Source organism: Vipera berus (genome assembly GCF_964194415.1).
Source record: "Vipera berus genome assembly, chromosome: 6".
NCBI lineage: Eukaryota > Metazoa > Chordata > Lepidosauria > Squamata > Viperidae > Vipera > Vipera berus.
The window spans coordinates 77,301,357-77,329,259 of NC_138208.1; the positions used below are offsets into that span (position 1 = coordinate 77,301,357).

Sequence of the window (27,903 nt, forward strand, 5' to 3'; positions counted from 1 at the left end):
CCTGAGCTCAGGCTGATCTATTTTAATGCCAGGTCTGTTGTGAATAAAGCTCCCCTCATCCATGACTTGATCGAGGAGGAAGGCGCAGACCTGGCATGCATCACGGAAACCTGGCTGGGCCCAGAGGGAGGGGTCCCTCTGACTGATTTATCCCCCCCAGGTTTCCGTGTGCTACATCAACCTCGAGCTCAGGGTAGGGGAGGTGGCGTGGCGATCGTTATCAGAGAGACCCTCCATCCGCGGGAGGCCACTGCCCCTCAGATAGACGGATGTGAATCCCTCCTCTTAAGGTGGGGTCCTGGTGGTCAGTTGGGCCTACTTCTGGTATACCTCTCTCCAAGCTGCACAGCAACGGTTCTACCCAAGCTACCTGACGCCATCTCAGGATTGGCGGTCGAATTTCCAAAGCTTATGGTACTGGGAGACTTTAATCTACCTTCCCTGGGCAGTGCATCAGAAGTGGCCCGAGAGTTCATGGCCTCCATGACGGCCATGGACCTTACTCAAATTACTCAGGACCCAACTCACGAGGGAGGAAACATGCCGGATCTAATTTTTGTCTCTGGGCAGTGGCTAAATGGGCTGGGTGGGGTTACTCCAACATCACAACCCCTTTCATGGACAGACCACTACCTCCTGCGGTTGGGCCTCCGTCACGTCACCCCCCGATGTCAGGAAGCGGAACCGACCAGGTGGTTCCGCCCCAGGCGCCTGATGGACCCAGATAAATTCCAGATGGCGCTTGGACCGATTCCCACCTCCCTCTCCCACAACCCGGTCGAGTCCTTACTTAATGCCTGGCAACAGGCTGCTTCGGAGGCGCTCGACCGCGTTGTCCCTTTGCGGCCTCTGACCCGGCGCAAGTCCCGACTCGCTCCTTGGTTCTCCAAGGACCTGTGGGAGATGAAGCGCCAGAGAAGGGGCCTAGAGAGCATTTGGAGAGCCAGTCGGTCTGAGTCTGACCGAACACAGTTAAGATCCTTTTCTAGATCCTATCTTGTGGCAATGAGGGTGGCAAAGCGCGCCTACTTCACCACCCTCATTGCGTCCGCAGATAATCGCCCGGCCGCCCTATTTAGAGTGGTCCGCTCCCTTTTAAGTCAAGAGACGGGAGAGGACCCCCTACATGGACGGGCTGAGGAATTTAGTAAATATCTGGTGGACAAAATTGCTCAGATTCGGGCTGGTCTGGACTCTGACTGGGCAGTATCTAATGAGAGGAAAACGATGAAGTTGGCCAAGTACATTTGGGAAGAGTTCGATCCTGTGACTCCGGATGAAGTGGACAAGATCATGGGGAAACTAAGTGCCGCCACATGTTTGTTGGACCCGTGTCCCTCCTGGCTAGTCTATGCTTCTCGGGAGGTTACACGAGGCTGGCTCCTAGCAGTTATCAATGCCTCACTGAGTGAAGGGTACTTCCCTGCTGCCTTGAAAGAGGCGGTGGTAAGGCCCCTCCTCAAGAAACCGGCACTGGACCCAGCTGTTTTAAACAACTTCCGTCCTGTCTCCAACCTTCGCTTCCTTGCGAAGGTCGTTGAGAGCGTGGTGGCACGACAGCTCCCTTTGAACCTGGAGGAAGCTGAATATCTAGATCCGTACCAATCGGGTTTCAGACCAGGGCACAGCACGGAGACGGCATTGGTCGCGCTGGTGAATGATCTCTGGCGGGCCCGAGATAGAGGTTATTCTTCTGTCCTGGTCCTATTAGATCTATCAGCGGCTTTTGATACCATCGACCATGGTATCTTACTGCGTCGTCTTGAGGGGCTGGGAGTGGGAGGCACCGTTCTGCGTTGGTTCTCCTCCTACCTCTCGGACCGTTCGCAGACGGTGTTGGCAGGAGGGCAGAGGTCAAGCCCTAGGCCTCTTAATTGTGGAGTGCCTCAGGGTTCGGTGCTCTCGCCCCTCCTGTTCAACATCTATATGAAGCCGCTGGGAGAGATCATCCGTAGCTTCGGGGTGAAATATCATCAATATGCTGATGATACCCAGCTATTCATCTCCACCCCGAACCAACCCAGTGATGCCCTCCATGTGATGTCCCGTTGTCTGGAAGCGGTACAGATTTGGATGGGAGAAAACAGGCTTCGACTCAACCCGGCCAAGACTGAGTGGCTGTACATACCGTCATCTCGTTTAGTCCAAGAGGTTCCATCTCTGACTATAGGAGGAGAGATGTTACCTCCCATTGATAAAGCACGCAATCTGGGCGTCCTCCTAGATTCACGACTCAGTTTTGAAGATCACATTGGAACCGTGGCTAGGGGGGCATTTGCCCAGATTCGTCTTATATACCAATTGCGCCCCTTTTTGGACCGAGATGCCCTACGTACAGTCACCCACGCACTCGTTACCTCCCGTATTGATTACTGTAATGCTCTCTACATGGGGCTGCCCTTAAAGACCACCCGGAGGCTTCAGCTGGTGCAGAATGCAGCTGCACGGGTTGTGATGGGAGCTTCCCGATACTCCCATATTACACCCCTCCTGCGTGAGCTGCATTGGCTACCAGTTGCCCTCCGGGTGAGATTTAAGGTGCTGGTACTTACCTTTAAAGCCCTACATGGCTTAGGTCCGGGATACTTGCAGGACCATCTGCTGCCGGGAACAAATTCCCATCGTCCAGTACGCTCACACAGAGAAGGCCTCCTCAGGGTACCGTCAGCTAGGCAATGTCGGCTGGCGACCCCCAGGGGGAGGGCCTTCTCTGTGGGAGCACCAACCCTATGGAATCAGCTCCCCCCTGAGCTTCGGATAGCCCAAAACCTCCAATCCTTTCGCCGCGGCCTCAAAACACACCTGTTCCACCAAGCTGACCTAGACTGACAGGCATTTTAATTAATTTATATTTAGTATTTTTAATTCATTTTTAAATTATCTAATTTTTTATTGCACTGATGTTCTCAATTTCATTTTATCTTGATTTATGCACTTATTATATGTTTTATTGTGAGCCGCCCTGAGTCCTTCAGGAGATAGGGCGGGATATAAATCCCATCAATAAATAAATAAATAAATAAATATAAATGGAATTAAAAAAAATAAAAAATAGTGACTGTTCAAAATTGCAACGGCACTGAAGAAAGTGACTTATGACCATTTTTCACTCTTACAACCGTCGCACCCCCCCATGGTCACGTGATCAAAACTTGGGCATTTGACAACTGGTTCATATTTATGACGGTCACAGTGTCCCGGGGTCATGTGACAACCAAAGTCAATGGGGAAGCCAGTTTCACTTAATAACCATGTCGTTAACTTAACAACTGCAATGATTCACTTAACAACTGGGGCAAGGAAGGTCATAACATAAGGCAAAACTCAACAAATGTTTCACTTAGCAACATAGATTTTGGGCACAATTGTGGTCATAAGTCGAGGACCACCTGCATCTGCCTTGAAAGATCAGTTGAAAAGCATACATAGTTCTGTATCTTTTAGCCTCTGAGCTTTTGCTTGGAAAATAATTCTACTCTAACAATTTTATCATAATGCTATGTAAGGAAGACTGTGAAAAGTCTTGTATATTCCACCTATTTTACTTCTCATAATACCCACTTTACTTGTTAATCTAATCTGAAATCCAAGTGAAATCTATTAGAAATGGTTTGCTAAACCATCTCATTTATGGAGGTCAATTATTCACTAAGGTTATCATTTTACTATTTAAAAAACTTGGGCGGACGGCAACCAGAAAACTTTATTATTGTGTGACACTTCACAACTTGAAATTACATTCTGAGAGCAATATGGGGTTAACAAACTCTTGCTATGGAATAAGAAAACTGAGCAAGAATAAAAATGGCATATGCATGACAGCTGTTTAAGAACCCATCAATCATTTCTACTAATTTGGAATTGCAACAGCTGGATCAACTATCGAAATAACTCTAATCCAAGTATGATTTAGAACTAAACTAATATTGCTGGCAAGCTAATTTCACAGCATTCCCATTGCTAAATGTTATTAACTATAGAGTACGTTCTGAACAGAGTTACATCCACCTCTCCTTAAATTCCAGGTTTATGGTTTATGAGAACTTCAACTGATTACCAGAGTTTTTGCAAAGCTACACAAATATTTTGATCCAGCAAATAATTTTTGCAAAGCATTTTAAAAAGTGGCTTTGCAAAGCTCATGAGTATTAATGAAAGTCTCTTCTTCAAATCATTAAAACAGTATGTCTCAATCATGACATCTTCAAGTTGTGGACTTGAACTCCCAGAATTCCTAGCTAGCCATTTAAAAAATCGAATAATACACACATGTACGTGCCCTCTAAAAAAACTCCAATTCTCACCCAACGTAGCCAGCACAGCCAATAGTGATTGATAAGTTTTAATCCAAAAACACAAGGTCTATGCAATGCCAACTCTTAATTTATATCACATATTTCCAATAAATAGTCCACCTACTTTTTAAAATTACTTATTTCTAATTTTTTATTTAAAATATCACATTCTCATTTTATAATATCAAGAACTGTTTAACCAGCATTAAAATGCAGAGAATGTTAGTCAAAATTATACATAACAGAAATATAGTTCATAGAATTTAAGTACTAGCCAATTTAATAACAGGGCATAAAAAGGTAATTTTCTTACAGTAAGCAATAATTTTGCTTCCCAGCTACAGTTAGCTAGACCAAGAAAATAACTATTATTGACTTTATTTGAAGTGAAGCTATTTTTGAATAAACATTTTGAATTGGAGTAGGGAAAGTGTTTACTGAAGGAAAACTGCAAACAATATATTCTAAGTAATTAACAATAAAGGTAAACAAGATTGCTTTCAGAAGATCATATCTTAGCATATTAAACTGAGATATTTGTCAATCCCTTTGTCTATACATAAAAGCTCTTTCATAACATGAGAATAGAAAACCAAAAGCCCCTAATTACCACCTTTTCGTTTTATTTGACCTAGCTAGGATAGCAGTAGCTAGTTGACCTTAACTGTTCTTGAAAATCTAGAAGTGTTATTACTTGCGTGAGGGGCTACCAGACCTAAATATATTTTAGTTAATATATATTTAGGGGTAGAAAATCTGTGAAGAAATGTCCAAGCTTGGTTGTTTGCTTGCAGATGTTGCATTACCCAACTAGGTAACATCAGATTTGCTCCCTGCCAGTGGTGATGGCAATTGGTTTTCTCTTCGGTAGATGCTTGATTAAGAGATTGTTTTCTGCTGGATTGTTTGCCTGGTGTTCATGCCTGCTTATTTGGATATTTGCTGCACCAAGTATTCCACAATTCAATCCTGACTACACATATTTTCTTCTACTGAAGCATTAGGTAAAGGTAAAGGTAAAGGTTCCCCCGCACATGCGTGCTAGTCGTTTCCAACTCTAGGGGCCGGTGCTCATCTCCGTTTCAAAGCCGAAGAGCCAGCGCTTGTCCGAGGACATCTCCGTGGTCATGTGGCCGGCATGACTAGACGCCAAAGGCGCACGGCACGCTGTTACCTTCCCACCGTAGTGGTCCCTATTTTTCTACTTGCATTTTTACGTGCTTTCGAACTGCTAGGTTGGCAGAAGCTGGGACGAGTAACAGGCCCTCACTCTGTTACGTGGCACTTGGGATTCGACCCGTCAAACTGCCGACCTTCTGATCGACAAGCTCAGCGTCCTAACCCACTGAGCCACCACGTCCCTTACTGAAACATCAGTCACCTAGAAAACAATTTAACTTTTCTCAATTTCTTCAAAGTTCATATGCCAGCCAAATGGCATTATAAACTATGCTCAAGATTTTTAGGGATCCTCATCCATAAAATTTCCTAAAACAGGAGGCTTTCCATCACTGAAATAAGCTCTTGTGCCACTTGTCTTTTAACTCCTTTGGGAGGGAGAATCTTGAGGAGAGGCTAAAGCACATACAGGATGTCCTTCACTTACAATCATTTGTTTAGTGAGTGTTCAAAGTTACAATGGCACTGGAAAATGCCCGTTTTTCACATTTATGACTGTTGCAGGATTCCCATGGTCAGCGATCAAAATTTGGATGCTTGGCAATTGGTTCATATTTATGATGATTCCAGTGTCCCAGGGTCAAGTGATCACCTTTTGTAACTTTCTGACAAGCAAAGTTGATAGGAAAGTTTGATTTAATAACTATGTTACTAACTTAATAATTTCAGTGATTCACTTAACAAGTGTGGCAGAAAAGCTCGCAAAATAGATTCCTGACCAACCTAGCCGACAACTTTGTCATCCAAAAGGTGGTGGAGGGAACTAGACGTAAAGCTATACTGGACTTAATTCTAACTAATCGAGAAGAAGTGATAGAGGGAGTTGAAGTTGCCGGAATCTTGGGCAAAAGTGACCATGTCATACTGGAATTTAATATAACACAAACACTAGCAACAGAAAATAATCCAACCATTGTCTTGAACTTCAAAATAGCTGACTTTAACAAACTCAGAGAGAACCTAGAAAAGATCCCATGGATGAAAATCCTACAGGGAAAAAACAACACAAAGAAGCATGGGAAACTCTGAAAAATGTGATCATAAAAGCACCGACCAGCACAGTACCACAGAAGAAGAAAAACAAAAACTTCAAGAAGAAACCAGCATGACTGCATAAAGATCTCTCTGACAAACTGAAAGACAAAAAGGACAAATACAAAGAATGAAAAGAGGGGCACATAACTAAGGCTGATTATCAGCAGACAGCCAGAACATGCAAAGATGAAGTCAGGAAAGCAAAAGCTCAGAATGAACAAAGACTTGCAATAGAAATCATGGATAATAAAAAAAGTTTCTTCCAACATATTAACAACAAGAAAAAAGTCAAGGAAACTGTAGGTCCACTAAAGAGAGAAGATGGCAAGGAAATAACAGGCAACAGGGAGAAAGCAGAGCTGCTTAACTCATACCTTGCATCAGTGTTCACACAAAAAGAAACTATAGCCCAACATACCAAAAAAACCACTGCAAAAGATAAATTAGAAACAAAAATTAAAATAAGCAAGAAAATGGTAACAGAACACCTATCTGACCTTGATGAATATAAATTGGGGCCTGACACATTGCATCCCAGAGTTCTAAAGGAGCTGGCAGATGTTATCTCAGAACCATCGCACCACATCTTTCAAAACTCCTGGAGCACCGGGGGGTGGGGGTGGTACTTGAGGATTGGAAAAGGGCTGATGTGGTTCCCATCTTCAAGAAAGGGGAAAAAATGAACCCAGGAAACTACAGACCAATCTGTAGTAAGCTAGAAAAAGGTGGGATAGACAACATCACCACCAGATGGATCTGTAGCTGGATGGCAAACCATACTCAATGAGTAGTCCTCAATGGCACTACATCCACATGGAAAGAAGTAAGCAATGGGGTACCACAAGGTTCAGTCTTAGGCCCAGTACTCTTCAATATCTTCATCAATGACTTAGATGAGGGAGTTGAAGGGGAACTCATCAAATTTGCAGATGACACCAAACTGGCAGGAGTAGCCAACACCCCAAAAGACAAACTTAGGATCCAAAAAGATCTTGACAAACTTGACCAACGGGCCCTATCCAACAAAATGAGTTTCAATGTGGAGAAAAGCAAAATTTTACATTTAGGCAGGGAAAATCAAAGGTACAAGTACAGATTGGGCAAAACCTGGCTTAAAAACAGTAACTGTGAGAGGGACCTTGGAGTCCTAGTGGACCATCACTTAACCATGAGCCAGCAATGTGCAGCAGCAGCCAAAAAAGCTAATACAATCCTGGGTTGTATAAACAGAGGCATAGAATCAAGATCATGCGAGATATTAGTACTCCTTTATAAAGCCCCAGTAAGACCACACCTGGAATACTGCAGCCAATTTTGGTCATCAAATCACAAAAAAGATGTTGAGAGTTTGGAAAAAATTCAGAGAAGAGCAACTAAGATGATCAAATGCCTGGAGACTAAACCTACAAAGAACGGCTGCAGGACTTGGGTTTGGCTAGTCTAAAGAAAAGAAGAAATAGGGGAGACATGATAGCAGCATTCCAGTATTTGAGGGGCTGCCACATTATTCTCCAAAGCATCAGAGCTCAGGACAAGAAACAAGGGTTGGAAACTGATCAAAGAGAGAAGCAACCTGGAATTAAGGAGAAACTTCCTGACAGTGAGGACAATTAACCAGTGGAATAGTTTCCCCCCACAAATTGTGGGCGCTCCATCACTGGAGATTTTTAAAAGGAGGATAGACAGTCACTAGTCTGAAATGGTATAGGTTCTCCTACTTGAGCAGAGGGCTGGACTAGAAGACCTCCAAGATCCTTTCTAGCTGTATTCTATTCTAAATTCTAAATAAGGCAAAACTCACTTAACTGCCTCACTTAGCAACAGAAATATTGGGCTCAGTTGTGGTTTTCCAGTTACCTTTTCTAACAGCAGCTTTCTTAATCTGTGTAGACCAGACATGTCAAACACAAGGCCCGGGGGCCGGATCTGGCCCGCGAAGTGGTTTTATGTGGCCCGCGAAGCCATCCTGGAAACAGTGAGGGAACGGCCCCCACTGCCTTGGCCCTGGCCCAGAGACCCTCCTTCTGCCAGAGACCCTCAGATCTGTCCCACTCCTGCCCAGGCCCCCATAGGCACCCTTGCGGTGAACGATGTAGAGCTGGCCATGCTCACCCAGTAGGCCATACGCACTCTAGCCACACCCACCCAGTAGGCCACACCCACCCAGTCCATACCCACCTGGCCCCCTGAGGGCAACCGCCATACTGATGCGGCCCTCAATGAAATTGAGTTTGACACCCCTGGTGTAGACCATTAATATCTATTTTACAAGTCTGCTTTTTCCTGAATATAATTGTTTTCAAGATCAGAAGGAGATGAATGCAATTCAGCCATTCTTCGGGACAATTTAGCCTCCTAGGTTTTACTAACTTTTGTCTAATCCAGTATTTAGGAGAACTGACTGATAGACCTGAACCCACTTGCATGAACACCTCCTTTACATTCCATTTTTGGACCTCGCTATAAAACTATAGAAAATGTGCAGTGTAATTATTAGCAATATCTAAAATACTTTCTGAACAGTTTGCAGAAATTTGTCCTGTTCTGTGAAATAGGACTTATTTATTATGTGGAAGTAGACGACTGGAGAGTTGCAGCCTAAGAAGGAAAACAATTTTACAATCTTCCTTTATTCACAATCTCTTCTACGAGGTACTTGGTAAAATATTCAAACATGCTGTTCTAAAGAGAGGTTGTTTCGATTAGAAGCAGTGTTTAAGAAACCCATTTTATATAACAATTCATTTTGTTCGTGTGTTAGTAATTGTTACTCACGTCTAGCATTTCTGTAGAGTAGAAAAGGGTCCTGCAACTGGAAATCCAGATCTTTTGTTATGGGTTCTGTCCGATTTTCCATGCTCAGCCTATTCATAATGGTAAACCCATACTTGGGCGAAGCTGATCTGAAAATGACCAAGGTTGAAACCATCAGCTATCTACTAAAAATAACTCAATGATTAGTATGATAAATATTTGTAATTCTTTTCAAATACCAACATAATCAGTCATTTTTGATAGTTCAAGGAAGTTATTATTTTCTCAAAAAACCTCAAACAAAGAGCTGCCGCCGCAAGTAGCAGTACTTGAGGGGCAATCAGAGTGGAAGGGGGTTCATCTTATACTCCATAGCACTCGAGGGCAGGACAAAAAGCAAGGGGTAGAAGCTCATTAAAGAGAGAGTCTACCTGGAACGAAGGAGAACTTTTGAATAAAAAGCAATTAATCAATGGAACAGCTTGCTTCCCAGAGTTGGCCGAGTTGGCTTACCTGGGAAGGCTGATGCACCATAATTTGGTTGTTGAACAAATGGTCCTCTAAGTGAGGACTGCCCGTGCATCTCCACTTTCCACAACTGTTCTATGTCAGGATAGTCCTTCCAGTGATTTAAATATTTCAAACCCTGTTCCCTTTCTAGAATCTGAAACATTATATTTCACAATACAGGGGACAATTGCAAATGAAAGCCTACCAGGCTGATATGAGCTCTCAACAGGGAAGGGGACCAGAAACTTTGAGTTGAGTTTCTTGGACTGATGGGAGGAAGGTAGAAACTGAATCGGGGGAAAAACCATGCTAAATCCTCCACAGCGGTTCCATCGAAGTCCCCACTTGTAGTTCTGTGTCCTATAAGCACTGGCTTGTCCTTATCCAAATCAAGCTGCTCCCTTAAGATGAGCTCTGCTGTGTCTTTTTCCTTGGGAAATCAGAGGTTGAAAGAACCGAAGCAAGAGTCTGGCGGATAAACAGTGTGGGCGAAAGCTATCATTTGCTTGGAAGGAGCCATGGCACTAGAGGAATGCAGAGTTGCTACATGCAAATTTTGCAAATGGCAACAAGTCTGTCCAACTGTTCTATTGATAGGCTATTTAGCAATGCAAATATTGTTTTAATATTGCATTATTCTGCACAATGCTCCCATTTCAATCCTTGGTGATGTGCCGACGACAGATGAATATTAATGTCCGGTAATTGAAAAAGGGTTCTTCAGAATTGAGAGCCACGAGATCAGGTCACACAATTATACTAAGCCCCTGAAAACGTGGCCTAGAAATTGCTATGCAGTTTCCAGAACAGATGGTTTAGAAGCAATAAGATGAGCCACCTTTCTAAACAGATCAGTAGAACGGTCATAAAACTCTGCACATCTGAGAAATCAGTAATACAAGTCCAGGGAAATTGTATCCTGTAGTCCAACACTGGACCAAACTGGTAGGCTTAGCAGAGATAGCCTCAACTCTATGGCAGACATGACATGAAGAAAACTCTGACAACTTCTCTTGTCCTTTGCAGCTACAAATCTCTAACCAAAGATGCAATGACTCAAAAACTACCCCATGCCTTGCATTTCTATTGTACAGAGTGTAGAGATAACCATGAAGAAGTAATGCAAGGCCACTTAAGTAAAACATCAGTTCAACTCTGACAAAGAACAGGGAGTGAGGAAGAAACTCAAGATTATCCTGCCTGAGTTTCTTTCTCATTCTCACTTCTTTCTCAGGATTGAGGGCTTTTGCTGCTCTTGCATTCCTTCTTCAAGGTTATTTCTGTACATATTATCGTGGCTAAATTGCAACACCTCTTCCCAGAGGGGAAGAGGAACATAAAAAATGACCATTATGAAAAAGTTCTTCAGCCAAAGATAAAAGGAGAAACAATTTGCGTAGTTCCTGTGGAAGCCATGTGTTGGAACCCTGATGCAGATCCCATTGTTATAAGTAAATCTGATTGAAAAGATTCACAATCTGCCATCCCCAATGTCTCAGCAATATCACTTCCCGGAAGAGAAAGCTAAAATTACCAGACCTCAAAATTGTGACAAGAGAGGATGCATAGAGAACGTCAAATTTGGGCTTCCACACTGGAAGAATCTGGCAGTTAATCTTGTGAAGTAGGAACAGCAGGAATTAAAAGAATCAGTCCTTCAAAGTAGGCCAGATCAGGAAACAAACTCCACAAGTTTGATTGGAATTATATTCATTGATATATAGTAACAGAATCGTGAAAGACTGACTTATAGTTTTATACTCCAGTTAGGACAGATCCAGTCTCAATTTGTTCCTAATATATATATATATACTGCTCAAAAAATAAAATAAAGGGAACACTTAAACAACACAATGTACTGTATTTAATAGTAGGATGTCTTATTTTCTGTTCCCTTTATTTTTTTGAGCAGTATATTTTTTTCCTGAGCTTAAAGCGGGTTTTTGAAGATATTACTGAAATCACCTCTGCATAGTTTTTCAAGGGACATCTCTGTGACTCTCTACATGAAGTTAAAGTGAGAGAAAATTTCTTCCCACCTGATCAAATATTGGGTGAGGCTCTGAGCTTTCTGTAATGTTCCAAATTCTTATGACCACAGTTCCCCTCAGTCAGGAGGAGACATTTTGACTAAAATGCAGCCATAGCTCAAAGAAGAATTCAAGGCATCACTAGGCACAACAAAGGCAGCTGAGATCTGAATGGTGGAGCAGAGAGACCTTTAAAACTGCAATCTTTTTTTAGAAGCCGAGTTAGTCGTCTTGTACACTTAGCAAAATCTGGAAAGAAGCACTTATAAAAGTTGGCAAAAACTCGCAAACTCGGACATCCTTAACATTTCTAGGTCTGTGCTATGTAAGAATGGGTTGCCACTTGGCCAGATCCATCTGCATTCCTTGTGTCCTATGCTGGAAGATCAGCTGCCACTTTCCAACTTGGCACAGATCCTGTATTTGCCTAGATGCCTTAACGTGTTCCTGACATGAGCAGATGCAACAATCCTCTGAACAAATCAAAATGTATCTGAGTAAACCATACATATTTGTCCAGAATATCTCAGCCATGAATTTGGGAAAGACAGGGCAATTAACTAGACCAAAAAGCTGTACTCAAATTTGGCTGTAATAAGGGTCAAAGACTGCTAAATATTCATGATCCTCCTTCATTCAAATTAAATTGCAAGCTGCTCTCAAGTCCAATTTAGTGAAATCATGTGCTTTCTGAAGGTGGTCCAGCAGATCCGAAAAAAGAGGCAATGGGTAATATTCTCTAATGGTCAGAAAATTGAAAAGTCGAAAGTCATAAACTGGTTTCAAGGAAAAAAGTATCTTCTTTTCAATTAACAAAAATTATGTTGTAGATTCAACAAATGCAAGAGGGCAAATAGTTTCTTCAGATTGTTGTAAAGAAATTGCTTTAAAGAGGCCAACTCTTGAGTAGACTTGGGATATTGTGCTTAGCTAGGATATGGCTCCAGGTAGCAGACTGCTAGGAAAAACACGTGCCTGGTGTGCAACCTTCTCCCCCCCTACCCCCATTCAAAACATCGGCCAAAATTTACATACTTTTCTGGTAATGAAGATGGTTCAAGCAGCAGCATAGGAAGGGGAGAAGAACAAGAGTAGAATGCCTGCATCAGATGGCATTCCCATTGTTGTGAGGCTAAATAAACAATCCCTGATTCCTAGTGAATATCAAGATTATGTGCCTCTAGCCCAGACATGTCAAACACAAGGCCCGGGGGCCGGATCCGGCCCGTGACGTGGTTTCATGTGGCCCGCAAAGCCATCCTGGAAACAGTGAGGGAACGGCCCCCACTACCTTGGCCCTGGCCCAGAGACCCTCCTTCTGCCAGAGACCCTCAGATCTGTCCCACTCCTGCCCAGGCCCCCATAGGCACCCTTGATGCGAACGATGTAGAGCTGGCCATGCCCACCCAGTAGGCCATACGCACTTTAGCCACGCCCACCCAGTAGACCACGCCCACCCAGGCCACACCCACCTAGCCCCCTGAGGGCAACCGCAATGCTGATGCGGCCCTCAATGAAATTGAGTTTGACACCCCTACGTCTAGCCAGTCTGTCATTCAAACAACTGGGATGTGAAAGAAAGCTATCAAATATAAATGAAATGGTTCTTCACGGTCATTTATTCTCAGCTACAAAGAGGTTCTTTGTGCAGGATAGGCCCTGATGTGAGGGACCTGCCACTGATCAACTCTACTTGCATAGGCTTCTAGTGGTTGCACATGCAAGCCCAACTGCTGTATACGAGCCCCATCTATGAAATTAACAGTCATCCCAAAATTCAAAAGTACTGAGGTCTGAATTTCTGAGCCTTTGAGGCTCTGAATACTAATGAGGAATATAACTCTATTCTTTTTTTTCTGGAGGTCTGCTAATCATTCTGTGACAAGAGATTAAAATATATATAATTGGCCATTTCCTTATGATATAAAGTTCCACCTTTTTTACATTTGTCATATAATCATAAATCTTCAAGACACCATTATTTTGACCTATCCAACTGAGATCTCTGATTATAATTAAAATATTTCCCAACAACTTTAAGATTTTATATCATCACTGAATCATCTTTGAGAAGGTACCTTCTTTAATGTACGGTGTGTTGTTTTTTTTAAAAAACTGACCTAAATGTTGTTTTACATTTATATAATTATTAGTGGCATACCTTGAAAGAGCAGTGTGTGCATATTCCTAGCAAAGGGTTTGCAGAGTAATAACTGGTTATACCACAGGTCTGCAACCCGCGGCTCTGGAGCCGCATGCGGCTCTTTCAGCCGTCTCCTGCGGCTCCCAGTCCATGTGCAGTCCAAAAAAAAAAGTGGGACTAAAAAAGTTCAACCAATCAATTCAAATATGCAGGGTAGGTGCATATCTCGCCTTGGCTCCACTCTTCAGTCAAACCCTGTTCTGCGCATGCGCGATGTACGTACATGTGAACACATTTTTTGCGGCTCCCAGTTTTTCCTTTTGTGAGGGAACTGGTTCCGAGTGGCTCTTTCACTGTTTCAGGTTGCTGACCCCTGGGTTATACAAACAGTGGAATGTTGCATTGTCCCCAGATTTATTTTTCACAATCTTGTAGCCTCCGTTTATTCATTTGATTCTCTGCATATAAAGCATAAAGCTATGGTTTTTACTTAAAATAAGCCTTATTTCTTACCTAAGACTTATAGGATTGCAGCCCAACTCTCCTATTATGTTAACACAGGAGCTGACACAGAAGAAATTTATTCTATAGAGGCTTTGTCACCATTTCTCGTTTTTTCCTGTACATTTTCAGCACACAGCAATTGAAACGAGTGAGACATTCTAATCTGAACCCAAATTTAATACCACTAAAAAGAATCAGAATAAATATCTGGGAAGTGTTTCAAGTTGATAGTCCCAGAGGACATTCTGAGCCAGGAGACTGAATGTACAATACATGAAACAAGGCAACACACAAAAAATGCAACAAAAATGGAACTGAAAGAAACTAAATACAACAACAATCAAGGCATCGTCGTATCTGCAGATTGCTCAGTTTGTTTAATTGTCACCTCCGATAGGATAACTTCTAATATTTTAAATTGCATTTCTTTCCCCCTCAATTTTAGCAGCAGCAATCTCTAATCCAGTTTAATTATCCAAAAAGCTACAGCTGCAAGATACAATCTGTCATCACCATGCCTTTTATTTTTAACACACTGAACCAGTTATTTTTTCAAGAACAAAATGTGTGAATTTTCAAATATTTGTTTGTGAATACTTCATAAGCCAAGCAAACATTTTATTTTATTTATTAGATTTAAAACTGTCCCCTCGTTCAAGGCTAGATAAGCTCCCAGCTGATATTACTGAGAAATCAAATTCAGATATTCTTAAGCAATCGGTGTCATTCCTTCCTTTGATTATTAATCACTGTAATCCTAGTGGCTTGCAGTCAATGCCCAGTTACTGCCTATGCCTATATTCTGATAAAAACAAAATGTCACATTTCTATTTATTTATTGTAATATTTCTACTTCCCTTTAGATATATAAAAAAATTAAAGGGTCTTACACAAACAGTATTTTAAAATGAGATGTACAGATACGCAGTTTAAAGGGAAGCGGGGATTTCTGGGGTGTGGAGAAGATGGCAAGAGATTGGCCAAACTGAAATTTAAAAAAAACAAAACACCTCCAGAATAAACATTTAACATTTATTGTAGAATTCATATTTATGGTGGAGAAAGTATAGCTATATGCATGTATACAGAGACTGATTTCCTTATTACTTCCTTATTATCACTTATTCTTTCCGTATGCTAGCCTGACTTATCTTTGGAGATACGGTCAGTGAATAGAAACAATTTGATCACAGGTTCCTGGCTTCTCTCCTGTTGCCACTGAGGATCAATTCAGTTTACTGTGAACATTTTCTTACAAGAGTGCTTTAAGCAGATCACAGGGGGGGTGGGAGATCTCACAGGTTTCACGAATAGGGGAAAGTACCTTTTACCATGCCACTCACACTGGATATACATTGGGGAAAAAAAGCTTTAATTGTTGAATGGGAGCCATGCAAGGTTTGTTATAAAATGTGCAACTGTATAAATGTTTTAAATAAATATAAATATAGGAAATGAAAAATGTGAATTGGATCAACGTAAACAGGAGCTTCACAGAGGGGGGTTTGTGCTTAAGAAGCCCCAAACCGCCTGTTCAAGTGAAATGTATAAATGCAGGTGGTCCTCGACTTATAACCACAATTGAACCAAAAAATTTTGGTGCTAAGTGAGCCATCTGTTAGGTGAATTTTGCCCCATTTTACGAAGTTTCTTGCAATAGTTGTTAAGTGAATCGCTGCAGTTGTTAAGTTGGTGACACGGTTGTTAAAGGACTCTGGTTTCCCCACTGACTTTGCTTGTTAGAAGATGACAAAAGGTGAACTCATGATCCTGGGACACTGCACCCATCGTAAGTATGAGTCAGTTGATTTTTGATCATGTGACCATGGGGATGCTGCAAACAGTCGTAAGTGTGAAAAATGGTCATAAGTCACCTTTTATCAGTGCCACGGTAACTATGAAAAGTCACTAAATGAATTATTATAGGTTGAGGATTACGTATAGCATGATCACAGAAGCAATCTCCCATGAATATCACCCATAGGCTGTAACTCTCTGGATGACTACTAGATGGCAGCAAAGGAACACAGAAAATTAATTTCCTGCTGCCCTGATTTTTGCAGACCAGATCCCGTAACCTTAAATATCCCCTTCCATGCAGAGTTCTGACTTCAGAGAAGGAAAGAGATTATTTTCATGAATGATGGCATCAAAAGACTGTTGAGGAGGCTTAGACTGTAGGTACGGGCCCTCTGGCACTGCCCTCAAACACTGCAGAGGTTTACAGCAAATAAAGAGGCACACAAATATAATCTTCCACTGTCTGCTACATAATACTTGGAAGAAGCCTATTCTTTCAATTTTACTATTTTTCTAAAAGGAGAGACAGAGAAGGATTTTGTCCCAAAGAAAAATAAATTTGCTGAACAGGTTATTTTAAGTATCGATTTATCATATTAACAGCCAAGTGAGTATATTTTATTTGGTGTTTGGATAGCTGCACCAGAGGAAAATAACATTATGAAATGTGCGACTGCTGATTCAAAAAATTAATTCCTTTGCTCTTTCTTTGCTGTTTTGAGAATTGAATGACTTAACAACTTTAATCAAACAAATATTTTAATGGTCTCACCTTGTATATACAAATAGTGTTCCTTCCACATCAGTCTTCTCCTAAAATCAAATTAAAATTGCTTAGTTGTTTTACTGATGCCATGCAAATGTGCAATCAAGCTATTAAAAAGTCTTATTTTGTAGAGACAAGAAACTTGTGTTTTTACACTTTTAAGTGATTGCTGCCTTTCTAGCACATTAATGTATTCTAAGTCCATTCTAATTTTTCAAAACATACGGTATACCTTTGTCCTCTGTAATCCACAATCTTAAAACTTGTGTGCTGAGTACATGCTCCTAAAATGAAATGTTTTTTCCACTAGGAAGAATTAAAGACAGGTTTTAATTCTTTTGTGATAGCAGCCATTTTCCATATTTTGAGCACTTTACTAAATTATAATATTTGTGGTAGGTATCCTGTTTTAAGACCTTTATACTCGAGAAAACAAAACAAAACACTAACAATTCATAAGAATGCTTTCATTACCAAATTTAACACATGGTGCCGGTAAGGAATTCCTATAGGTAGGGCATGCTTTATTATTGCTCTATAAATCTTGAGAACAAGACATTTGTTATCCATCTGATTTTTAAATGCATCAGAAAAGTGATACGACTAACAATATTTGCCATAAAATATACAATTGACAGATATCCCATATTTTAAATTTAAAATAAATTCATAAGCAACGTAATTGTACTTATCTTGACAAGCCATATTTGACAAACAATTATATTGACAAACCATATTTCTGAAAGCATGGAGTGTACCTGATCACAGAAATACATTAACACAGAAATCCATTTTCCTGGGTATAAATAAGTCTGTCAAGTGATTTAAAAAGTCTTTAATAAAGCCTCACATAACAGCCATCAATATAAAAAAGCAAAAAAAAAAATGCAAAGAAGAAAGCATTAACAGGTTAAAAGAATTAGTATGGATACCAATATTTTTATGTACCCTATACCAGGCGTCCCAAACCCCCAGTCCACAGCGCAGAGCCTGTCCATAGCCCACTGGGAACAGGGCCACACAAGCAGCAGGCAAGCGCAAGCACATGAAACCGTCCCTTCTCCCCTGGCTGCCAGTCCAGAAAGATTGGGGACCGCTGCCCTATACAGCAAGTGCTTAGTCTTAATTTAGTATTACTATTATCCTGAAAAGGCTATATAAAAAGAAAAAAAATCTACATAGCAATACCTATAAAATAGGCATACTGTATCGGGCTGGAAAATATACAAAAAAAACTATCTTTACTGCCATCTTGAGAGCCTTGGTGGAGCAGTGGGCTAATGCCTCCTTAAGTAACACCAGCTGCCTGCAATTATTGCAGGTTCGCATCCCACCAGGCTCAAGGTTGACTCAGCCTTCCATCCTTCCGAGGTAGGTAAAATGAGGACCCAGATTGTTGGGGGCAATTAAGCTGACTTTGTAATAATGCCGCTTGGGGGGTGTATGAAAGCCCTAATAAGCAGGCATATACATAGAATGAAGGCTACTGCTAAGCTTGTAAGCCGCCCTGTGTCTTCGGAGAAGGGCGGGATATAAATGGAATTAAAATAAATAATAAAAATAAATCTACAAGACAGCCAGAGTTTTACAATTCACATATAGTATGCTTAACATATATTCCACTTTTTAAAGACAGCTATATTATTAATACATGCTAATTATTTTTTTTCCGTATTCTAGATATGATTTCAAACCTTATTTCAGAAATGTAACTTTCAACAAGTCACATACATTCAAATAGCCCCTGTCAAATACGTTGAAGTTAAAGGGTCGAGATACAAAATGCCAGTCAAGTATGAAAGATTGTTCCTGGAAACACTGAGAACTTAAAGAGTTCCAAATTTAGTACATATAATTCAGGAAAGAGAAAAACTGAATTTTGAATTCATGTAGAGTCCAAGATAAAATAAGCAATCATTGTATCATGTACAAGGACTTCCAAGGACAGCCAGTATTGAAGAATTCTGGAGAACTCTAAAACAGGGGTCTCCAACCCCCGGGCTGTGGACCAGTACCGGTCCGTGGCATGAGAGCAACCGGCCCGCACAAATGAGCAAAGCCCCATTTGCGGGATGCAGGCAGCACACAAAACCACGCACCCTCTGGTCTGCGGAAAAACCTCTCTCCATGGAACCGATCCTTGGGGACCTCTGCTTTAAAATGTCTCCTTTCCCTCCCTCACATTTTGGTCAGTGCTAACAAACATATTGTCTAGTTCTGGATTTTGGAGTTGGTATGCATGGGGGTTCATAAAATGCTGGATCCAATAAAAGCACAAATAATTCAATTGTAATGTAATCACACTCAATAGTCATATTTTGGAATTTAACAGGCCAAATATATTTTTTACATATTCCAGAAAGGGAAGAGAAGCTTGATGAAGTGGTGAGTCAAGGAACGTATCAGGAAAGGGTTACTTAAAGAAAATAAAAAGTAGAAGAATCCTTAGTGCTATGTAAATCAATGAACAAAAGAGACAGTGGCATCAACCAATGGGGAAAAAACAAACACTTGAAACATTTTAATGAAGTGGTATAAAATTAGTAATAATAAAATGACACTGAAATTTCTGTTTGAAAAGAGCTTCACCAAAACAATGAACAGTGTAAATATGTAGATGTGTTATGGTCTATTTATTGTTAATTCGGAATTTTAAGAGGAAGTTTGGTGTGGTGGTTAAGGCAGGCTAGAAACTGGAAGACCCTGAGTTCTAGTCCCACCTCAGGCACAAAGCCAGCTGGGTGACCTTGTGCCAGTCACTCTCTCTCAGCCCTAGGAAGGAGACAATGACAAACCACTTCTGAAAATGCTGCCAAGAAAACTGCAGGGACTTGTGCAGACAGTCTCTGAGAATCAGATACGACTGAACAGAAAAAAAAAGGGGGGGGGGAGTTAGTTTTTTCTGGTTTAATAGCTGCAAGTAATCTTTTTTGAAGAGGAAAGGGTAAGAAAAGGAACTAATTCCAAATCAGAATTAAATCCTTCTGAGTGAGATGGCTGGAAGCAAGATTATCCCTCACCCAGCCAATTCCAAGTGCTAGAAGGGGAGGAAAGGAGACCCAGATGACAAAAGTCATGTTGGGCCATTACCCACAAGCTTTGCTTCTTTTGCCTGTGCTTCGTATTGCACAGATCAGACAAAAAAGGTGGTGCTTACACTGCAAAAACATGATGCTGATTTCATTATTTTGACAAAACATTGTACCCTGCCGAAGTCTGTGGAAGAAGAGGCTGGTGTATTTTACCTAGCACAGGCATGGACAATTGATTTTCCAAGGGGCTACATGAGAAACTGGGCCTTTGTGGAAGGTCAAAACACACAGCTGTGAAGGTGGTAAGCACATATGCAAGCATATATGTAATTGGGGGGCAAAAACAGCAGTCACCTTTATAATAAAAGCCATGCATTTGCATTGTGTGCATGGTGTACACTTATTTACATTTGATTTCTAATTTCCAACTGACCTCATGTGGGCTGGACAGGGGCAGCCAAAGGGCCGGATGTGGCTGTAAAATGCCCAGATCTGACCTAACATACATGTTTATCATCTCTCCCTTGGAAATAGACAACAATCCAAAGCCAAAACCTTTGGTTTACTCCTGCAGGTAGCAAACTGGGGGAGTCAGTTTGATCTAGTGGTTAAGGTACCAGGGCAGAAACCAGAAGATTGTGAGTACTAGTCCTGCCTTAAGCATGACAGCCGGTTGGGTGATCTTGGTCACTCTCAGTCCAACCCACCCCACAGGCTTGTTGTTGTGGGGAAATATGTTCGCTGTCTTGAGTTATTTATTAAAATACAGGGAGTCCTCGTCTTATGACTTCAATTGAGCCCAACATTTCTGTTGCTGAGTGAGATATTTGTTAAGTGGGTTTTGCCCTATTTTACGACCCTTCTTGCCATAGTTGTTAAGTGAATCACTGCAGTTGTTAAGTTAGTCACACGGCTGTTAAGCAAATCTGATTTCCCCATTGACTTTGCTTATCAAAAGGTCACAAAAGTGATCACACGAGCCTAGGACACTGCAACCGTCATAAATATGAGTCAGTTGCCAAGCATTTGAATTTTGATCACACGACCACGGTGATGCTGCAAACGGTCTTGTGAAAAATGGTCCTAGGTCACTTTTTACAGTCCCTTGCAATGGTCACGAAATGAATGGTTGTAAGTCGAGGACTGCCTGTAATACAGGCGGAATAATAAAACAAATAAATAAAGTCAAGTTCAGCTCCCAGTGATTATGCAGACACACCCATGCAGTTTTCTTGGCACCATTATGGAAGCGGTTCTTCCAGAATTCATCATGGAGAACATCTGATATCCACATAGATGCTAAGAATCAACAACGACTTGATGGCACATAATCCATTAAAACAAAAACTCTTCCATAATGGGGATTTGTTTACTTTACAGGCCAGCCTTCAAATCTGAAATTTCCTGGGGCTCCCACAGGCCCAAACCTGATTACCAAGGATGCGCAATGAAGCTTTTTGCCATAAGCAGCTCCCTTCCAGGCACTCCCATCTTTGCCAGCTGAAAAGTGCCTATCCCAATCATCGGTTATTAAGCTCAATGTATTTGGACAGCCCAATTACTAAGTGACTAAAGGCCAAGTGCACTAAAAACAGGCTGGATGGGGTTGTTCTGCTTCAGAATCTTATACTACGGAGGAGATGAAGGGGGTGGGGGGATTTAGGACACTGATTTTTGGATCATCCATATTGTTAATTATTCTTGAAACTGATTAAACCTACTCTCAGACTCATTTAACTTTGTGCTAGATTGTGGCTACGTCTGTTCTGAACGGGAAGTTGGATGTGGTATATAACTCTGGCTGCTCCTCCACTGGCAGGCTGTCCCTCTCCACTCCTTATTCCGGATCCTCTCTGCTTATCTTGGCAAGCCAGGGTAGTTCTGCTGGCAGATCTCTGGAGTTCGTCAGCAGAAAGCGCTCCCTGATGCAAGAAAGGGATTTCTGCAAGCAAAACTGGCATGAGCTTCATTTAGACCTTGTGCAGATAAACCCCTCTTTCCCAAGGGTGCTTTTTCACAAGGCCATTGGACTTTCTCGTTTTTTCTTTGAAGACGTTTCGCTTCTCCTCCTCCAACAAGCAAAACGTCTTTTTTTTTTAAAAAAAAAAAGTCCAGTTGCCTTGTGAAATAGCACCTTTGGGATAACTATGACCTGGATGACTGAGAATCTCCATAAACCAGGGGTAGGCAACCTTGGCTCTTTTATGACTCATGGACTTCAACTCCCAGAATTCCTGAGTCAGCATAGCTGACTCAGGAATTCTGGGAGTTGAAGTCCCTGAGTCATAAAAGAGCCGAGGTTGCCTTGGTCCCTTTTGAAATAAGCTCAGGCAGCAGAGAACAGTCAAATACCTCCTAAAAAGAATAAAACGGCATTGAATCGGAAGAAGGCTCCCTCCCTCCTTTAACCATTTCAGTAAAAGGGCAATGATCGTAATGATCTCTGCCCAAAATGCATACGCAAGGCAAATTTGAATAGGTTAAAAAATGACCTCGAGTTTAAAGCGAAGGGAGAATCTTTTAGAGGGTTTACGGGACCTCCCGCTTGAGTAGAGGCCACGTAAAGGCTTGAAAGACTCCGCCTCCTCCTCCTCCCGCTCCTATACTATAGGATTTACGGTAAGGGAACGACAGCTACTTTATTCCGCCTTTCTTCCACTTCCCCACTACCGTCCCGGGATTGCACTCGCTCACGCACCCACTCATTGGCGCGATGCCCGAAAGTGTAGAGCGCCACCTGGCTGGCCACGTCCAAGATGCTGCTGATGTAGGGGTCGTGCCGCTGGAGAGCCGCCAAGCTGATGTCCAACCCCTTGCCCAGTGGGGCAGCCCCAGCCACTGACGCGGCCATCTTGCCTCCGAGAAAAATAACTCCCCGCGTTCGGATCAGGCATAACTAATCAAGATGCGAGAAATAGATTGAACACGACTTTGCCACCGATCGCTCGGAATTGCAAAACTGGGTGATAAGGAGCCCCGACAATCGAGCACCGATTGCCGGTTAGCACAGGATTGTTGCTATTGACAACCCTTCTAGCTTTCCCCTCGCCAATCTTGGCTTTTGATTCCTCCCTCTAGCATTTTTTTTAAAGTATTTTTCCAAGTCACTTTAAAAACCCAACTCCGTGCGACATTGATTTTAATTTAGGAAATAAAACGCAAATTCTTTGCAACTCCCCAAGACACTGCCAATGAGATAATATGAGGAGATCTCTTGCCCCCCAAATTAGAGAAAATTCAACATCATTGAATTTTAACGTTAGATTTAGATGGAGGAACTGAATAGTTTCCTATAATCTTTTTTTAAATAATATTTTATTAGTTTTCTCATTTTACAATTGGGTGTAATCTTGATATCTTATTGCCAGGACTACAGTCTTTATCCAGAAGACTTCAGTCTGCTGAGGGATTCTGGGAATTGAAGTCCACAATTCTTTAGGAGTAATGTAAAAAAACAACCATACCACTTAGCTGATGCAAACTGCTCTGTTTTTCAAAAAGTTAAGCTGAAAATGAATTAGAATTTTGCTGCATTAAATTTTCTATAGATTGATAGATTAGGAGGAGATAACTCTGATAGCCACCGCACAACAATAGATAATCTTGAAGTTACCTGATCTTTCTCTACAACACTGTTTCTCATCCTTGGCAACTTGCAAGCGGCTATCCACACTTCTTAAAATTACCACTTCTTAAATTTGCTGACCTCCAGAAAAATTGCTTTAAAGGATGGTCTTTAGCACTGAAAGAAAGGACAGTCTCCTCCCCCCCCATTAGATATTTTACTAATCTAGAAAAGCTTCTGTCTGCTAGTGGATTAATTGACTTGTCCTAATCCTGTTGAAAAGACAAATTGATTGACCTGCCCATTCCATGCCTTCAGCTTAAGATACTAGTAGCTCTTATTTGGGGGTTAAATCAAATACTAAGGTGGTGTATTGGGATGGTTTTTCCAACTTTTTTTTCTTCAAAATTTGCAAATCTTTGCTTCTATGTCGAGACAAACAAATGAAAGGGAGAGGATAAAAATTTATAATTCACAGTCACCATTGATCCTTTAAACTTATTTTTCATGTGATGTTAAAATTATTTTTACAAATATTAGACATTTTTGCTACTCCCTCATTTTTTGATAATTTCCTAAATTTCTGGGATCCTTACTTTAGAATTTCCCAAATGATTGATGATATTGGGAAATACTTTCTTTTATTATAAACTTGAGATGCAGAGGAGTCTGGGAGCACCTTTTCCAAGTTTTTTAAAAAATAAAATAGATTAAAGGGAATACAGTACACTTTAATCTTAGAGCCTATGCCTTTTAATAAAATGTGTAGCTGGAAAAACTACTCCCAGATGTGTCCTAATTTTTTTTGCCATCATAGACTAACGTAGGCTTGGGTGACAAGCTGGTTGATTAATTCCTGTTGCAACCAACATAAGGGTGTTTTTTTCATAATCTGAAAAAAGGACCTTGCAATTGTGAGAAAATGCTAGGAAGAAAAAAAAAGACTAACAGAGCTTTCTCCCCTTTTTTGATTTTCCAGTTTAGTGCAGTGGTTAAGACACCAGGCTACAACTTGGGAAACCAGAATTCTAGTCTTGCTTAAGACACAAAGCCAGCTGTGTAACATTGGGCTAGTTACTTTCTCACAGCCTTGTGGAGGAGGCAATGGCAAACAACCTCCAAAGAAACTTGCCAAGAAAGTGCAGGGACTTGTTCAGGCAGTCTCCAAGAGTCATACATGACTGAACAAAAGGGGAAAAAAGTATCTGGCTGCAGAAATCTGGCTGCCCATTAGGTGGCAGAAAATAATTATTTTCTATATTAAATTATTTTTGCTGCAGTTTCAAGATTGTATTTTCCAAAGCTGAGATACAGTAGTTCTAACTAAGCAATTTATTTCCATTTTTAAATAGAGAGATAATAAATCACTCACCAAACAACTGTTTTTAATTATGACATACTAATCTATAGCTTTCCTGCCTAAACCATCAAATGGAGCATTCTCTGGTTACCTAACCACATGTCATTAAGGCTTTCTCTCTTAAAACAGAAAAAGTAAAATCTCCTGGTAACTATACAGACCACACATAGGCAATTTTCTTGACTACAGAAAATTAGTCATTGGCATCTTCTTAGATTTTTTTTTTTTTTGGTCTCATCTCCAACCTTTACAGTCCCTCTTCCAAATACTAATATTTATTTCTGATTACTGTTTAAAAGGTCAGCCAAAGTGATGGTAGTGACCCAGAAATCATCACAAATCTCTATGGAAGAGGTACACATTTTAAAACACAATTGTCCAATGTGTTATGGCTTCCCGTTTGTCTGGTTTCCTATTCACTCAGCAAAGATAGGAAAACTAACTAGGAAGCTAGCTGACAGCTTAATTAATCAATTGTGCAATATACTGTATATTAGTAAATATTGATTCAACAGAAATGAAACAGATGTAGGGTGAATCGGCTCCTTTGTTTCATCTGATTGTTCATTTTGAATTTGAGACCCTTCTTCCCTCTGACTATATAATTTTTTTCTGGCCAAACCAGAAAATACTGGAAAAACTACTCATGAAGGTTAAGGGGAGAAAAAGGTTCAGATAAAATGCACATATTTATTTATACAGCACACAGATGGCTAATACTGCCCTCTAGTGCTTTGTTCTTAACTGCTACCTACAAAGTAATACTGTAATTGCTGTTGAAATCTTCCTTAAAGCCCTTAACCTAACATGGAAATGTTTATGTTAGGATTGCTAGATCTGGGCTGCAAACGACCAGCAATCACCAGATGGTAGTCCAGAGTTGAAGATTTCTAACAGATCAGCAGCCCAGATGTGCCAGCCCTAGTTTTATACCATTAACCATATAGTTAAAACATAAATGCTAGCGTTTTGTATTTTCAGAATCCTGAAACTATCTTGTCAAACCTTTTTTACTAAATAAGATCCAGGGTGATACAGTGATTAAGGTTCAGGACTTGGAGTAGAAAGACTCAAATTCTAATCTATCCTCAACCAAAGAAAGTGTTAATATTTTACTAATTCATTGGTTATTGACAGATTAATTATAATATTCAAATAGATAATGCTTGATAGTGATTTTTCCGGAAAAAATAGATTGCTTCTTAGCATGGCTGATGTTCCTCTACTAGCAAAATATGCTAAATGTGTTAAAATATACTAAAATAATTTGTGCACATATATTAAAATAGTTTATTCAAATCTTGGCAAATGCTGAACCACGTATGATTTGTACCTGTCCTGCTCCATGTTCCAAATTCAGAACTGAAAGAACATTTGTGGCAATAGAGCTTGTCCACGGGCCATTTTGGTGAAAAGATTTAGATTGTCGTTCCTAGCTTTTTTTGTTAAAGTGGCTTTCTGGTGGAGAAACCCGGGTCTTGGAACTGAACTCGGAGTCAAAATGACGGTTGGGATTCCATCCCATTTCATATTCTAATCAAGTTCTCAGACAAATGGATAGTACTGAGGCCTGGAAAGTGGAATTGCAAGCCTGTGGATTCCTTTGAGGGTTTTTTTGGGGGGGGATTATAGATAAGCAGCATCAAAAGCAAATTTATTGTTTCAGCAGAACTTTGTGTTTCTCAAAAGATTTCTTCTCAAACCTTCTGCATTTGCTTGGAGGGGAGGGTCAGCCTTCTTGTGGAGTGGACACAGGTTGACAGGTTCTCCTAGATTTGGGTGTTGTTCTGTGAACTGTGAGTTCTGCATCGATACAGTTGCTCTTGGCCTGTCCACATAGATAGATGCTCTCTCCTTCATTGAACTCTTTGAAGTTCAACTCTTTTTGGCATGACAATTTCATGAATGAATCGAGTAAAAATGGAAAAAGGGTATACTCACCTTTGTTGGCTCTGACTGCATGTTACTATTTCCTTTGTTTCTGTAAGATGGGACTCTGCATGCTGGAGCTATTTACGTTGGGAAAATTCATCGGAGGTAGATCTTTTGCTGCTAGCCTCTCAGCAAATACATCATGCAGTTCCCATCCAACATCCTTGATACTTTTATTTTCCATTTATTTATCATGGGCATTAGAGCAAAGCATTATTGTGCCTTTCTCAATGACAGGTACCATATTGTGGATATTTAGTCAAGAATAATAATATACTATTATTTTTTTCTTACTTTTTCTACTGTAAGGAAGACAACAGCAAACAGGAATAAACTCTAAAAACTCAACTTTCTCACTTTTCTCTACAATTCAGGGTTCCCCTTATTCAACCTCACTTGCCTCAGCTATAGAAGAAATTCCAGTGCCAGTGAACTTATTTATTTTCTGATTAAACTGCCAGCTATGATTCCTGCCCCCAGCTCTTTTCAGGGGAAAATTCACCAATGAGATTTTACTGCCTTATTACTATCAGGATTTATTGAAATAAAAAACTTTGCTGAAATGGTACCCTGGTGAATCAGGTCTTTCGCCTCTTTGTTTGTTAATTCACAAAATTCTGCAAGGTCTTAGGATTGGATAAAAATAAAATAAGTGATTATCGGTTCTGAAGCAGAGTGAGCTTGGGGTTACCAAGACGGAAGAGTTTTCGAAACTTTAGAAAGCTCATCATCATAAGAGTTTTGTCTTCTGCAGTTCCATTAGAATAGGGTCTGGGGGGGGGGCTACAGAACAAAAGAACAGATGCTGAGATTGCAGAGTGCAGGGAAGAGCAATAAAGATGATTAGGAGACTGGCGGCTAAAACATGATGAACAGTTGCAGGAACTGGGTATGTCTAGTCTAACGAAAAGAAGGACTAGGGGTGACACGATAGCAGTGTTCCAATATTTGAGGGGCTGCCAGAGAAAAGAGTCAACCTATTCTCCAAAGCACCTGTA

The 27,903-nt window shown here is 40.9% G+C and overlaps 1 protein-coding gene across 1 annotated transcript in view; it reads right to left on the bottom strand.

Moving 5' to 3' along the window:
* DCP1B (decapping mRNA 1B) overlaps positions 1 to 22,899 on the bottom strand; it is a gene marked incomplete at its 5' end in the record, with an annotated part of 55,969 nt that extends 33,070 nt beyond the window's left edge. The window contains 3 exons of the mRNA XM_081331730.1: positions 9,285 to 9,412; positions 17,023 to 17,063; positions 22,747 to 22,899. Of these exons, the coding sequence (XP_081187856.1) occupies positions 9,285 to 9,412; positions 17,023 to 17,063; positions 22,747 to 22,899 (322 nt within the window). The remainder of the gene's footprint in view (positions 1 to 9,284; positions 9,413 to 17,022; positions 17,064 to 22,746) is intronic.
* Positions 22,900 to 27,903: the final 5,004 nt, after the last annotated feature.